The sequence below is a fragment of the Maniola hyperantus genome, chromosome 4, assembly GCF_902806685.2.
Source record: "Maniola hyperantus chromosome 4, iAphHyp1.2, whole genome shotgun sequence".
Taxonomy (NCBI): domain Eukaryota; kingdom Metazoa; phylum Arthropoda; class Insecta; order Lepidoptera; family Nymphalidae; genus Maniola; species Maniola hyperantus.
This window is the reverse complement of record NC_048539.1, coordinates 8,894,873-8,911,549: the sequence shown is the minus strand read 5'-3', so window position 1 is coordinate 8,911,549 and position 16,677 is coordinate 8,894,873. Positions and strand designations below refer to the sequence as shown.

Genomic DNA, 16,677 nt, shown 5'->3' with positions numbered 1-16,677 from the left:
TAATAATTCAGCCATTATGAAAGTGCGAACTGAGTCAGGGTTGTGAGAATGCCGCAGAAGTCATTATCGATAGAGATGCCGTTCGGACGCAGTTTATGGGGTTGGGGTATTACGGTTGGGGTATTACGGGTGAGCATGTTATGTTGGACCAATCTGTCGTAAGCAAACGCAGACATTTACTTATACCGACACGACTTAAACACAAGCATGAGCCCCTCGCCCTCGTGAAATGCAAGAAGTATGTTTCTCATCGCTCTATAACCTGTCATCGACTATCGACAATTAACCCTTTTTAGGGTTCCGTACCTCAAAAGGAAAACGGAACCCTTATAGGATCACTTTATTGTCTGTCTGTCAAGAAACCTACAGGGTACTTGTTGACCCAGAATCATGAAATTTGGCAGGTAGGTAGGTCTTATAGCAGACATTAGGAGAAAAATCTGAAAACCGTGAATTTGTCGTCACATCACAAAAAAATAGCAAATATAATTAGTATTTTCAACTTAACATTACAATACCAAGTGGGGTATCATATGAAAGGGCTTTCTTTACCTGTACATTCAACAGATTTTTATAACTAGCATAACTTCGTACCGCCTAACAGTCGATTCTTTATTTTTTTTAGTACTTACAATTTTTTAAATTTTTCTTTCCGTAAGAACCGTCCTCGTACTTCAAGGAATATTATAAAAAAAGAATTAGCGAAATCGGTTCGGCTGTTCTCGAGATTTGCGATATCAGCAACACATTAAGCGATTAATTTTTATGTATAGAGATAGTTTCGATTTATCGTGCAAAATGACGATAAAATACGACTGTAGTACGGAACCCTCGGTGCGCGAGCCTGACTCGCACTTGGCCGGTTACACAACACCAGAGCATTATATTCCAGTTCCATAAGGCCTGTAAGTGCGAGCGAGAGTTCTGGGACCCAGTTCGCACGTTCATAATGGCTCAACGGTTGAAGTAATCGGTGGTGAGCGGAAGTGGGCGATGTTTCTACAAAGAGAAAGAAACTACAGTATAACTTTTAATAATGATATTTATTTAGTCGTTTATTATAATGTCTAGGAAAAAACATCAGTTAAAAAACTTAAATCTGAATTTATCACACGTGGTATAGTGCGCGCAAAACAAGTAGTCCAATCTGAACACGAGGCGTATGACTGCGCATTGTACAAAAACCGATCTCAGCTGGGCTTATGTATATAATCCTTAGTCTACAAGGCCTCATGCTGCAACTTTAGATTGGACTATTTGTTTTGTGCGCACTATAGCCCCGACTGAATAGGAGCCAACGGGCGGTGGGTTCGCGCGCTTCAAATATAGGTCCTGTATCGGCAAGATACTAAAGGCACGACCTAGAATTGCGCAGAAGTTATATTTTGGGTCTCATTACCGGGGTAGTGTCCGTGATAATTTTATCACGTCATAATACCTCCCGCATTGGTTACCCTTACCGCACGACTTCGTGCAGTCTACCGCGCACACAATGATGATTTATAGAGCGAGTAGACGATGTATATATGCGCAAGTAAATTTATAACTCTAGAATCATGCCGAAACCTATATTTATCACAGTAGGTGCTCCAGGCCCTGTTGCGTATCGCAGACGTAATGTTGGACGACTGGCCATCCCGGACACTGGACAGCTGCAAGTCGTATGACCTAAGTGCAAAAAATATGTATGTTCATTGAAAAGTTACAAAATACATTAATCTTTATTGAGTACATAGTAGCTGCTACATGCGATTTCGTCAGCGTGGATTTAGGTTTTTGAAAATCCCGTGGGAACTCGTAAGTTTCCGGGATAAAAAGTAGCCTATGTCACTCTCCAGGTCTTTGACTATAGCCATGCAAAAAATCACGTCGATCCGTTGCGACGTGTTTGAAGGACAAACCAATAAACCAACACACTTTTGCATTTATAATAAGGGTATAAGTAACTAGATGATGCTTGCGATTTTATCCGCGTGGATTTAGGTTTTCAAAAATTCCGTCAGAGCTCTTTGATTTTCCTGGATAATAGTTGCCTATGTATAGTCCGCGACAGGTTGAGATCGCAATCGGGATGTGAGGCGGAAGGACGCCCCGCACACCCGCGCTACCTGTGCGGGTGTGCGGGGCGTTCCCTCTCTGATTGCCATCTCGACCTGTAGGTACGTTTCCGGAACGCAAGCTGTCTCTACCAAATAGAAGATGTCCGCGACTTCTTCCACGCGAATTTAGAGTTTTAAAAATTCTGTGTAAACTCATTGATTTCCCGGGATAAAAAGTAGCCCCGGGATGTAAGCTAACTCTGTACCAAATTTCATGAAAATCTGTTAAAGTGTTGGGCTGTGAAAAGCAAGGAGGCAGGCAGACAGACAGATAGACACACTTCCGCATTTATAATATTAGTATGGATAGAAAGTGTCTAGACGGCCACAAGCTGCGCGACATCCGTAGCGAAACGAATCCCTAATGCGCGTGGCCGCCATTTTAGTGACGTAAGCACTAGACTGAAGTTACGATCTGATGGTATATTTTTATTTCAGCTGACGTCAAAATGACATCATTTTGATGTTAATGAGACATGGTTCCAGCGCAATTTGCGGGACTTATAATGCCTAATATATTGTAAAATACTTACCTCTATTTTATTTCTGATGACGTCCAGCATGACGTCACTTGTATTTGATGACGAGTTGTGAGGTTGTGACAGGTGTATCTTGAATAGTTTTTTATGTATATGTTAGTTTCACCCATATTCTGAAAGTTTAGAATAACATCAATATAAAATGGGTAAATATTTACATGAATAATATACTAAAATTCTTAAATAAAACGTTATTAAACTCAATTACCTACATCAGTAATTCGATGATGAGTTATATTTTTTTATTTATTATCTAATCTAATGTATAAAACTAAAACCTATTTGTATTACTTTATAACATAGGAAACGGTCGTCAACAGTACAGTACGCGGCAGAAAATAATGGATATCGGCCTTTAGGATGACATTTCGGCTTTGTAGAGCGTTGTCTCTGTCACTCATACCTATATGACGTTTTGTCGGTCTCAACGACAGAGATAATTCTAAATGTCGATGTACATTATGATATGTATGTGAATGCTCCAGTTAGAAAAAAATATTTTCTAGTATTTTTATAAAATTTTCAGTTAGGCATTTAGTACAGAGAGCCAAAACTTAAGATGTTCATATCAGGCTGTAATTTTCTTTAGCCATTTTGTGAACTCATCTCCAGAAGAAAAATTACTATTTCTCGTCTCCTACCTATAAACTTAGCTTTAGTCACGAGGTTTATGAGGTCTAAATTAAATTTAAAGCTGTCAAACTGTGTCTGTCCTTTTCATATTATATAAGTAAGAAGAGGATGTGAATACTCTAAAATTTAGTTGTACTCAGAATCAGTACCAATAAACATTTAACTTCGGAATCGTTTCTGTACCCATTGTTTTATTTTGGTTCTAATGCACTTTACATATTAATTGATTTATGCATAGTACGCATTCTATCATATTTTATACTCGGTTCGATTGTTATTATTGTTCTTACAATAAACTAATTATTTTAATAATCTCAGTGTATTGACAACACACAGGTAGAATTTGTTATCTACTCACTTATAGTTTTATATGTTCATCACATAGAAGTTTTGTTTTGCCACTGTTTCTTTTACATTCAAGTGATATCAACCAGAAATTTAATTTCCATCATACTTAAATCTTATATATTTACTCTTCAAATTATCTTAATCTTATGTATTTTTCTATACGATATGCACTTTTTGTTAAAAGTGTATTTTATGCCTTATCCATTCATGAGCATGTCAAATCTTTAAATAAAAATTAGTTATCAGGAACATTAAGGATAGCCATAACCCTAGGGAGGCAAAGACAGGCCTCCCTTTTTTCATTACCCTAATTTATGCTGCATTGCATTTGCAATTTATATTTTTGATACCACTATTCTAATTGTCTTAAATTATTTCTCCACTAAGACATTAATTATATTAAAATAAAATCAGCATGATTACGATACTGTGCATCTTCAACGTTTTCTTTTCTCATTCAGTATTGGTTCATTTGTCATGGATGCCTTAAAACTAAAATTTAAATTTAAAATAACGCATTCTATCTAAATATATCTAAATTATTAATATATGAAGCAATGATTACCTGCATTTCATAACTATACTATATCTTCGAAGTAGTAAAGACTACTCTCGCTAGATCTGTCGTGCTGCTCGCGAAGCTTGTGCTAGAATTGCATCTTAGTACACTAATGACTCGGCTATTATATCTGGTGCATGACTCATATACTTGATATGATTATTCGGTTCTGATCCGATTGATATTAAAACTATTGCGCGTAATCAATCCTGCTGTTCTGTGTAAAAAAAGTCACATAAAATAATTTCAACTACTTTTACAAAGTGACACAGTGACAGTGAGTAAAATTTTATAATTGATTAAACCAGAAAATATTACAAGTCTAAACAAAGGGTTAATATAATATTATACACTCTACATTATAAGAACATTACTGAGAGATTATACCTAGTTTCTTTGTAAAGTAAATAAAAAATGCAATCTACATTTTATAACCTGAAAAAATAAAATAGATTTACAGTAGAACAGTAAAAATAAGTAGTGATATATAAATTGTTACCTTTTGTCACAAAAGTGACCTAATCCGGAATGAAACGTGAGACGTTTGTTTGTTTTAAAAGATGTTCTGTTTTTGCTACATTTGAAGCCTTGAATAGAGTAGCCATTTTCAAACCAAGTATCCTAGTTATATGGTTTCAATCGTCAATTCTTGGTCATCCAAGATATTTTTTAGTTCGAAAGAGAAACGAAGAGTATTATTTCTGTCGGTTTTCTTTTTTGATTTCTATCTATTAATTTCTATAGGCTGATTCCACTATTTGTACCTACCAAAATTAGTACAGGCTTATTTTAAAACTTTAATTATTATGTGTAATGTATCTGTTGAGCCTTGTTCAATCATTTACAAGATTATTGTTTTTATAAAATGTTTACTTTGTTAAATCAGACTCATAATTATTGTATTTCTAAACACTTTGCAGATACATTTTTGTAACTTAAATTCCAAGAACAATTTTTACATAAAATATTTATCTTGCTAAACCAGACTCATAATATATTTCTAAACGCTTAGCAGGTTAGTTTTTTACTTAAATTTCAAGAACAATAATTTATGTGTAAAATGTTTTTGCTAAATTACTCATATATTTCTAAACACTTGTCAGGTTAGTTTTTTGCCTTTAATCTTATTACCCCTTCTTTTTGGCTCTTTGGTGTTTATAAACACCATTTTATTTCAATAAAGTACTTAAATAAATTTTGTCATAGTATGTATATCTTTTCTTTTGTCTTTTTAGAGATTTTCAAGGCAATAAAAAAGTACGCAATTAATTGTAGCATTTAATTTTATTAAATTATAAGTTCCTTATTTCTAAGCATGGTATACTTTTTACATACCATTGGTTACTAATAAATGTTTTAATACAAAATGTATTCGGAAAATTAATTTATCTTTGTGTCTTAAATGAAATTCATATTTATGCTCAGCTTCTCCTTATGACATTTTACCATATTTTAGTCACATCGTCATTATTATACTAGAGTCAATAATAATTTAAACAAAAAGTTACACAGATCGTTTTATAATAACAATATTCCTCATTATGACATTCAAGCATCCATTATAATGCTTCATATAAATTGATCCAGCTTATCTATAGTTAGGGTTCTGTATAGATTTTCTTAGTTTTTCTTACGACTCAAAGAGATCACCAACTGCCTGTAATACAAACAAGTAACAAATATTGATGCTATGCTTAATGTGATTAAAAGAAATGCATGTGTATTAATAAAACCTTTGGTTCAGAAGGATTTCGCTAATACAGCTATTCATAAGATTTCTAATCCTTATTTAGTATGTTACCTACTGTTAAAGCTCTTATTTTTTTCTATACGATACATATACTTTATAATAGATATACCGCGTAAAATTTAACTCCTCACAGTCACGCGCCATTTTAACTTTTTGTATCAAATTGCTTATTTTAAAGGAGAACCGTACTTTTGACATGACAGTTGACCCATAAAGTTAATATGGCGCGTGAGGAGTCATTTTGTACGGACTATATATAAAATTGAGATTGCATAGCTGTCATCAATGCTATATCGAAATCAATGAACAAGCCTCTTTTTCACTTGTATTTCAACTATAAAATTATGTCTGCAGTCGATAGTTTTTCTAAGTATCCACTAAAAATATTTTTTTATTTGATTACAAATTACCCCTTGACTGCTTGACTGACACTTTAGTGGTAAGTGATGACACAGTCTAAGATAGAAGCAGACTAACTTGGAAGGGGTATAGCAGTTTCTTAAACCTATATCGGTTTCTACACAGCACCTCTGGAATTATAAATCGTTTGGCGGCACACCTTAATCGGTACGGTAAGGCGGAAAGTTGGTAGCTGGCCACGGGCTGAAGCCTCATACCAAACAAAATTTGCTGGCCACGGCCGAAGCGTCACACCAGACAAAATTTGCAGAAGGTAACTGTAATTTTATTGTCATGTCAATGTCATTTTCTGCAAGTTTCAGCCATTTAAACTTGCTGAAATCGACTTTCTGTAAGTTTTTACACGGTGCAAGTGACATACAAGTGATTTCTTGGCTTCCGAAAGTTTTATTGCTACTAAACCCCTTGGCCTTACCAATAGTCTTACCAAAACTTGCAAAAGTGGTTTTTTTAATAACTCTGTAACAATGTGCATATATTATATATTTCTTTTTTATTGTCTTGGGAAGTTTTACCAATATATTTATCTCAAATTCCACATTATGTTTTACATGTTTTACCTATATTAATTATTTTTTATCAATAGTAAAATGTATTTATCACTTTATACTTCGTGCAATACATATTTTTATTTTTTGTTAGCTATGTCATAATTATTCCCTATTCTTATTTATTTCACTAAATAAAATGTTTTTATTAACATTACGAAACGTGCAACAAATATGATACAGGAAACCTGTGTATTGATCTTCTTACATCGTATTTATAAAAAATACATCAAACACACACATATTATATATCTATATAAGTCATTACTGAATAAATTTTTAGTGATATTTTTCTATTTCTATGTGAGCGTCTATTTAAATTAATACCATTATATGTATATACACCTTTATGCACTCTGTATGCGAAGTGTTTTCACATACATCATATGTATGTACGTTATTTGTATAACTTTCCATACAAGATTTTTCAACCAAAGATTATCTGGTCTTCTCAAATTATTTTTACTTAAAATAAAAAACTTAATATCATTATCACTAGATACTCTAAAATGAGTCAGCAACCTCACTCTAGTTATTTGGTTAAATGGAATTTGATCCCTATTTAACTACTTCTCCTTCTCGAGACACCGCAAATACAGGCAGCTCAAAATGTTTATTTAACTACAAACTGAGCATATTTTTGTCTAATTCAAACATTTAGAGGATAGTAATAAACGTGGTATGAACTTGAACCAAGAACTTATGCCAATATAACACTATGGTCAAAATTGTGTTTCCTCTGAATTAATATGAAAACTGTTTAATATTACGTTTATTAGTAAAGTTTTCGATATTAATTAAACATAAATTTTGTTTTTTTGTCCTAGACAAAGTATTTGATACTCCGCCTTTAACGCCTGAAATATATCGACGTCTTGTGTTCCTAGTCGTATCGCCGTTGTTGACGACCTATAATTATAATACTATGATTTATTTTCATTCATAAAATATACTTCATTACATAATATACAAAAATCTTAAAGTCTCATTTTCTTTGGTTTTCAAAAGATATTTCAAGACTATACTTTGGAAAATTGTTCCTTTACCTAAGAGAGTGAACAATTTCTGTGTTCAACATTTGAAATCTTACACATTTGTAATGAATGTCATTGAATATTGTAACTGTCTGAGAGAGTTTGAACAATTCTGTGTTCAACATTTGAAACCTTGCATATTTAAAATGAATGTCATTGAATATTGTAACTCTGCCTGAGAGAGTTTGAACAATTCTGTGTTCAACATTTGAAATCTTGCACATTTGTAAAGAATGTCATTGAATATTGTAACTCTGCCTAAGAGAGTTTGAACAATTCTGTGTTCAGCATTTGAAATCTTGCACATTTGTAATGAATGTCATTGAATATTGTAACTGCCTAAGAGAGTTTAAACAATTCTGTGTTCAACATTTGAAATCTTGCACATTTGTAATGAATGTCATTGAATATTGTAACTCTGCCTGAGAGAGTTTGCAGTAGGTGCAGCCGGTTTGGTTTTAGAATTGAAATCTAGAAAACAATGAAAATGTAAGGAACATTTTCAATGTTTTCACTAAAAATATATTATATAATTATAGCCCTTTATATAAAGGTGGTATGCGAAATGGCTAAGTTATGTTGATCTACCTATTTACTTAACCTAAATGTTCTAAAAATTCTCACGACCTAGCATAACGTGTCGATCAAGACACTTATAAAATTTTTATATAACCTGTTCCTTTATAATTAAACAGAAGTGAAACCTAAAGTAGGCTATACATGTTAGTACAGACAACTGGAGACAGGTCGATTTACACAGTTTTGTAATAGAACTATGCCGATCTTAAGCCTGTACAGTGTACAGGTGACTGGCACAAAATCGATATATCAATTCTTTCAGACCATATTGTACAGATTAATCTACGAAGGTCTATCCCTAATAGTATCTTGACAAATGCTGTGTAATCTAGCAAAGCATAAATTTCATTACACTGCATTTTTCACCCATAGCAACACAGTTTGACATAAAAATATGAGCTTTAATGTTGATCAGACATTACAGCTCACACTGTATGTTTTTTCAGTATTGAAAATATGAATAACATCATCAGTTGTTCACATCAGACGTACTACAAAAATAGACATGTTATCACATCAACGCAAAGCCTACGCTAATCTAAAACCGCTCAAATAAGGACTCGCATTTTCAGTGCTAATAATAAAAATAGCCTAATAAGCAATCAGCATTAACTTAGAACTTAAGTATTGAGCTGTTGAACTGGTATGTTCAACATTGTAGGGTGTGAGAGGCGCGATGGTAAGTGTTGGCCCTATAAGCACCACAGCAAACGCGTCTTTATAACAATATGAGGAGCTGGGGAACAAAACAATCCACGAAATTAAATTTTACACAATCAAAACGCTAAATGAATACTATTGCAATTTTACTGTAACTGTAGTTTTGAATGAAATATCAAGTTTCTCTTTGAAATGAGTTCAGACTTGTATTCAGTAATCAAAATCACGAACTTTGGACTCTAGCACTGCACGGTTTTAGGCTGTTTTGCTTGGAAATAAGTTCAGATTTGCATTCATTGAGTCAAAATGTCGGGTTATTAAAAAAATGCAGTCAGTGGAGACTGCTGACAGAAGTGAAAATTTAAAACTATGAAAGTATAAGTGATAAAATAATTGTAGTATCAAAAATTTTAATTTCATAGTTTGTAAAATAAAACCATTAACATTAGTTTTTACAACAGATATACAATTAACATTACCACCGGTACCAACGGTGACGCAACCTTGAAGTTTTTACCCATTCCAAAATCACCCAACGCGCCTAAAGATTCTTCACTTGACTTCAAAAACTATGATCAGAAGCGCATTCGTTTTGTTCACCGGCTCCTGATATTGACTGTAACAGTAATGAGCACGACGCGTGTGCCGAGGCTAGTGCGAACGGGCGCGGTGCTTACCGTAGTTGTTGTACTGGGGCTGCGGCGCTTGGTAGGAGCTGTAGGCGGGCTGCGAGTACGAGTCGTAGGCGGGCGCGGCGCCGTACGCCGCCTCGCCCGCGCCGTAGCCCGCGTCGCCCGCGCCACTGAAACAAACACATCTCTATGAGCTAGTACACACTGGGCGCTTGGCGTTGCGTTCAGCGCGCGTTGGTAGCATCTCTCTCTTTCTTTATACTGTGGTACGGCGTTCGACGAACGTGAGCAGGGCATGCATACTGCCGGCTCAGTTCAGAGATGGACGTTAGTGTTGCATGTGAGCGGCTCCTCTACCGTTCGCTATAAAAGACGACGCAGAGGCAAACAGAATTTACACCTAAATAACTAGTAAGAGATGCTAAGACTGACGTATGGAATGATTGTTATATTGCATCCAAAAAGAAAACAAAATGATAAACTAAGGTTTTCAATTATTTTAGAATGTGTATAAAATCATTTGGATTTCATCAATCTATACTAATATATTGAGGTAAAGTTTGTAAATTTGTTTGTGAGGGGTAATCCCTAGAACTACGAGTACTGAATCGATTTTGAAAATTCTTTCACCAGTAGAAAGCTACATTATCCCTGAGTGACATATTATGCTGTATTTTTTTTTTTAACAATTAGAGATCCCTACGAAAATTGTAATAAGCTATCCGTGCAAATACGGGACGGGTCGCTAGTAAAATATAAATCCGTATCGAAATGATTTTCGTCAACGTGCGTCCATTCTACACGAAAGGGCGCGATCATATGTACTAGGAACTGGAGGCCTATCTAGAAGCCCGCGCAACGGGCGACAAAACTGACGCCATTTTATCCCACTAAATCAAAGAGTTCATCATCATCATCATCATGAGCAACCCATGACCGGCTCACTACAGAGCACGGATCTTCTCTCAAATGAGAAGGGTTTTGGCCATAGTCTATGTGCGGATTGGCAGACTTCACACACCTTTGAGAACATTATAGAGAACTCTCAGGCCTGCAGATTTCCTCACAATGTTTTCCTTCACTGTTAAAGCAAGTGATATTTATTTTTCATAAAACGCACATAGCTCTGAAAAGTTAGTCGTGCGGGCCCAGGATCAAACCCCCGACCTTCGATTAGCAAGCGATAACCAAAGTTAATCAAAGTTATTAAAAACCTAAATCTTATAACCTATATCTTATGCCCGCGACTTCATCCGCGTGGACTACACCACTTTCAAGCCCCTATTTTACTCCCTTAGGGATTGAATTTTCAAAAATCCTTTCTTAGGGGATGCCTACGTCATTATAGCTATCTGCATGCCAAATTTCAGCCAGATCCTTTCAGTGATTTGAGCTGTGCGTTGATAGATCAGTCAATCAGTCAGTCATTCAGTCAGCACTTCCTTTTATATAAATAGATTTAAATTACATTTACCCATAGGCCTCATTTTCATAGCCCTGGCCGCCACTGGAGTACCCGTAATTGGAGCCATAGCCTGAGTTGTATGTGGAACCAGTCTGCGCCGGTGTCTGAGAGTAGTTTCCTTGATATGAGCTGAAACAATGACAGATGCTTCAGTCGGCCCTCTTATATATCTCTATTTTTTTATTATAAAGAGTTAAAATCAGGCTGTTAGATATCTGCATCTAAGTATCAGACGGCAATTCCTATTTTTAGTTTCATCATGTTATTTACAGGTTTTGATGTTTGAGTTGTTACTTGAAGAGTTACAAAGATATTTTAAAAAAATATTTAGCTTGGATGTAATCACGCCTGTTGGTAAGTGACAAAGATACAACTTATGGAGGACCAAAAAAGAGAATTAGTTTTTATCATACTTTTGATCTTGTCAAAATTGATGTTGTCTCTGATGTTTCTGATGTGACCCTGACCTTCATGGGTGTAAGTTCAACCCTTTTATTAAAGTTATAGTCCGTGAAAGTTCGAGACGGCAATCGCGCGTACTATAAGGTACTATTATTTAGAAATTGGCCATTCCACATGTGAAAAGTCACATGAATTTTTTCATATTATTATGTAAGACTTGCTAATTAAATTAATAATTACTGTAAGTGTGAAAATTAAGATTCTTAATTTATTAAGTTTGAATATAATATAATTAAGTAATAACTATGTTTAAGAAAAAGTTTAAGTGTTTTGTTATATTTATTGGAAAATAAAAGACTATTATTATAAAGTGTAAAAATTTGGAAAATCATTTTCCATGAGAAACCTTCTGTGCAGTACTATACCTTGAGCCGTACGACTGTGGCGCGTACGGATCTGCCGGCGGCTGTTCGTAGGGCTGGTACCCGGTGTGCCTGGATTTACACAAGTGTATAAGAAAGTATATCTTGATAAGCAGTGTTAGCGGTCCATCTCAAATAACATCAGTGGGGTTTATAGCGTCATGTGTGTATCAGACGGCACATTCCTATCAAGAACTTGGATCATCATATTATAATTCTAACAAAATGGAAGTTTGCATCATCAAACATTAAGGTTGCACTCAATAGCTGCAGTGCTTTTTGCTGTATTGTATATTCAAACAAGCCTATTAGGGACCCTATAACATGCCCATCCATCCATCCGTCTGTCTGTCTGTGGGCTGTATCTCGTGAACCTTAATAGATACGAGTTGTCGCAGAATGTGTATTTCTATTGCCGCTATAACAATATAAACAATAGCTGCCATGATAATTAAAAAGTGTTATTTTTTGTAGGATCGTATGGAACCCTTCGTGCGATTCGAACTCGCACTTGGGCGATTTTCAATTATTTACACGATTTATTTGAATGAATGTAAGCCGCGGTGTAGTCGCGCTTTCAGTGCAGTTTAAACAGGTAGTACCTCATAATAGTCCTGATAGTTAAGATGGATAGCAGCAGCTGCTGCTGCTGTTTAGACTGCAGCGTTGCTCCATACCATAATTCTCTTAAGTTTATCTACAGTATCATAACGGTATTCTATACATACGCAGATGGCTCGTACCCGTTGGCTGGCGGAGCATGGGCAGCTGGTGGCTGGTAGCCCGCTGGCCGTCCGCCGCGTGGCCCTTCGAACCTACACAAAAACGTGACATTTGCAAAAACAACATTTACAATACAGCAAATTCTATCTACTACTCCAAAAACTGTCTATTTTTTAAACTTATAATAAGTTTTGTTTATAACATTTGCTCTCGACAGACTGCCGTGATTTTTTTTGCATGGGCTTAGTTGAAGACCTGGAGAGTGACATAGGCTACTTTTTATCCCGGAAAATAAAAGCCGAAATCCACACGTGAGAATTCGCGGGCAACAGCTAATAAAGAATATAAGTACAATATGTTAACTAAGCAGTTAACTACAAAGTATTGATAGGTAAAGAGCACTCAATAAAAAAACAATGAAGTAGACTTGAGCAAGGCCTAGTTCTGAGCGAAACCAATCGAGCACGTCAAGGACAGCGCTTAACATAAGCAACATGAGTCACGTCAGTTCTCGCTTACGTAACAACAAGGTGAGAACTGAGTGACACCAGCCGTGCTGTAACAATGTAGGCGACGATAAATTGTCGGAGGTAGTCAGTATTTTGTGGTAATACCTTCCGCGTTTCGGTGGTCCTCCAGGGCCGCCATGTGGTGGTCCTCCGCCTCGCTTGAAGGGCGCGGCTTGCGGACCGGGTGGCGCTGGGTGCGGCGCGGGGCGCGGCGGCGCGCTGTGGGCGCCGGGAGCGGGCGCGGGCGCGCCGTGCGGGCCCCCCGTCGGTGGGCCTCCCCCTCTGCCGCCTCGACCTGACGAGTTGAAACAACTATCATTCTGCCGTCCACCTGTTGCCTTTGTACTTTATGAATAGTTAGGAGTTATTGCAATAAAAACATAAGAAATGTTTAAAAAACCGGCCAAGTGCGAGTCAGACTCGCGCAACGAAGGTGCTAGTGGTATTTTTTTGACATTTTGCACGATAGTTCAAAAACTATGATGCATTAAAAAAAAAATCTCTTTTAGAATGCACAGGTAAAGCCCTCTCATATGATACCCCACTTGATAATATAGTTATAAAATTGAAAACACTAATTATTAGTTTATGACCACAATTTAATTTTTTTGTGTGATGTGACCACAAATTTACGGTTTTCAGATTTTTCCCCTAATGCCAGCTATAAGATCCACCTACCTGCCAAATTTCATGATTCTAGGTCAACGGGAAGTACCCTGTAGGTTTCTTGACAGACAGACAACAAAGTGATCCTATAAGGGTTCAGTTTTTCCATTTGAGGTACGAAACCGTAAAAAGAGGTTGTTACATAGAACCCAACCTTAAATCTAACTCAAACCCTTGCTCCAATGTAGCATTCTTTTTCGAAACAGTTGTTTTTAAAGATATCCATTTTTTTTTGGTGATGAATTCTTGCTTTTAATATATTTTGTATGTATAGCGAACAAAATAAGACTGAAACAGGAATTAGTTAGAATTGGTAGACTGAAACAGGAAGTACACAGCCTGACCATGATTTAATACAGAAATAGATTACAAAAGTTTTCATATAAGTTTACCTCTCATTGGCATCCCTCCACGACCTCCCCTATCAGTGCGAGGCCCAAAGTCTCCTCTTCCCCGGCCGCCTCTGCCTCGCATGCCACCCGGGCCACCTCTGTTGTTGTTGAAGCCCCCTCCTAAATAGATTTTACACCAATAAATCATATTATCATTGTTACAGGTTGAGATGGCAATCGAAGTGGGGACCCCCTGCGCTAACCCGGTACAGGCGAGTGCTGATGTGCGGGGCTTCCCCCGCCTCATATCCCGATTGCCATTTCAAACTGTCGCACACTATAGCTATACATTTGCATATGATCAGAAACCTAGTGTAAATTAGCAGAATTTCATGACATCTTAATAAGTGACATGCCATTAACTACAATTACTGTGGAATTACAAATACACAAAGGTGTAATCATAATTAATAACATAATAAAGATGTGTGGCTGTAAGAACTCTTTCTTACATCTACACATCTTTATTATGTTAGAAATAACTATATTAAATATTTTTTATCTCTATAAAAAATATTTAACATAGTCATTTCTAAAATAGCACAGAGTTTATTTGTTACTAGCTGATCCCCGCGGCTTCGCCCGCGTAGATTTAGGTTTTTAAAGATCCCGTATAGCCTATGTCACTCAGGAATAATGTAGCTTTCTACTGGTTAAAGAATTTTTAAAATCGGTTCAGTAGTTCTAAAGATTACCCCCTACAAACAAACTTAACGACATTACCTCTTTATATAATATACAACGGGCCGTGCAGCAGAAATCGTAATATTTTAATTTCGCCATAACTTCAAAACCAAACGTCCAATTTTAATCATTCAAAGACCAAATATTATCTCCATAAACTGTTCTTAGTGATGAAATCATTTATTTTGATAAGGATTAATAGCATGAGTAAAATAAACGCGTTTAAATGTAGTCCAAAAAAAATTCAAGATTTTTAAATAAAAAAATGGTTGCTGTGCCTCACTCGACATAGATGGGTATAGTGTGTCGCGGACTTTTTTGTAGATATTTATAAGATCTACAATTAATTAGAACATTTTATGGTTCTATCTTTTATAGTTTAGGCAGCGTACGCAAAATAAGTAACTTTTCTGGTTGATTTTTTACACCTTGTGTCCGAAAAACCCAAATATCTTACGGAACCCTATTTTTTTCCAAAATAAAATATAGCCTATGTTACTCGTGGATAATGTAGCTTTCGAATGGTGAAAGAATTTTTAAAATCGGTCCAGTAGTTTTTGAGCCTATTCAGTACAAACAAACAAACAAACAAACAAACAAACAAACAAACAAACAAACAAACAAACAAAGTTTTCCTCTTTATAATATTAGTGTAGAAGTGTAGATTAAGATTACCGAGTGTGTACATTGGGATTTCGAGCCTACCTTGGCTTGTTTTATGGACAACATTCACAAGAATCTGATTCTGAATCCTGAAGTCGATTACTGTAAATTATTACTTTGTGGGGGTCCTCGAGATTCTATTGTAGGTACAGGATGAGGTCCCGGTCCCTGAGGCCCTGGAGGGAATCTCCCGCCTCTTTCGGCCCCACCACCGCGCATCGGTCCTCCTCGGAAGCCACGTGGTCCTCCACGAGGTGGACCACCCCCTCTAGGAGGAAGGCCTCCACCACCACGGCCTCGCATTCCAAGTCCGCCACCCCTATTAAAAAAATGAAGACAATGAGAAAACTTGCAAAATGTTCCAGTTAAATTAGCCTATAAAACTACCTACAATCTTCCTTATCCTTTTACTTACCTTCCACGCATCTCGAAACCACCACGACCGCGAGGGCCTCCGCGTCCTCCACCTCGGAATCCACGATTTGGGCCTTCCATGATGGAACTCTTACTGTACAATAATGAATCTCTTAGTTATAAATCAATTCTCAATCAGTTCATTTGCTGGTTTTACTTTATTCTGATGTAAAACTTCATTACAATAAAATATAACTTTAAGGTTATCCGTAATCGTTTCCTTTGACCGCTCGAACTTCGACCACTCTCTCACCGGCACTCTCTCTTGACGCTACTCAAAATGGCGGCAATAAATGGCGCGGCGGCCCGCGGCCAAAGAGAATAAAGTCTTTAATTTCAGTCTATATTACTTTACTCTATGCTTATATACTCATGAGAAATACGCCAAAAATTCTCAAAGTTTGTTTTGCAACTTCTTGTTTGTATTCTTGAAAAAAACCAGTTAGACGATAAGGGACAAAAAATAGGTTAGCTGCGTCTCTGTTTATCACATTAATAACTTCATCTGTGCTCTCTTTTTAGTGCGAATGAGAAAG

The 16,677-nt window shown here is 36.3% G+C and overlaps 1 protein-coding gene and 1 long non-coding RNA gene across 5 annotated transcripts in view; both read right to left on the bottom strand.

Annotated features, from left to right (window-relative positions):
• The window catches only part of LOC138402270 (uncharacterized), a 229,087-nt gene that overhangs the window by 168,835 nt on the left and 43,575 nt on the right, over positions 1-16,677 (bottom strand). The window lies entirely within an intron of this gene.
• Positions 1,025-16,453, bottom strand: LOC117996793 (basic salivary proline-rich protein 1-like). 4 transcript variants are annotated; one of them, XR_011236687.1, is made up of 10 exons: positions 16,143-16,451; positions 15,844-16,046; positions 14,381-14,500; positions 13,428-13,617; positions 12,819-12,905; positions 12,094-12,162; positions 11,276-11,395; positions 9,847-9,971; positions 2,633-2,751; positions 1,025-1,668 (listed from the first exon to the last, which is right to left on the bottom strand). XR_011236687.1 is itself a non-coding variant. In XM_069498329.1 (9 exons), exons 1-9 carry the CDS (start codon positions 16,220-16,222, stop codon positions 5,825-5,827), a joined length of 1,005 nt encoding a protein of 334 aa, XP_069354430.1. In that variant the 5' UTR covers positions 16,223-16,450; the 3' UTR covers positions 5,444-5,824. The 4 variants fall into 4 exon arrangements, 3 of the variants coding, with proteins under 3 accessions (XP_069354430.1, XP_069354431.1, XP_069354429.1); XM_069498329.1 differs by lacking the exons at positions 1,025-1,668; positions 2,633-2,751 and adding an exon at positions 5,444-5,835 and having other exon boundaries at positions 16,143-16,450; XM_069498330.1 differs by lacking the exons at positions 1,025-1,668; positions 2,633-2,751 and adding an exon at positions 7,672-7,805 and having other exon boundaries at positions 12,834-12,905; positions 16,143-16,453.

What these genes read in the sequence shown, in the direction of transcription:
- LOC117996793 (XM_069498328.1), bottom strand. Translation starts at nt 16,222, where the DNA reads ATGGAAGGCCCAAATCGTGGATTCCGAGGTGGAGGACGCGGAGGCCCT. An exon ending in AACGGGTACGAGCCATCTGC is followed by an intron (nt 12,163 to 12,818) that starts GTATGTATAGAA and finishes GTGTAAATCCAG; the next exon opens with GCACACCGGGTACCAGCCCT. An exon ending in TATGAAAATGAGGCCTATGG is followed by an intron (nt 9,972 to 11,275) that starts GTAAATGTAATT and finishes TGTTTGTTTCAG; the next exon opens with TGGCGCGGGCGACGCGGGCT.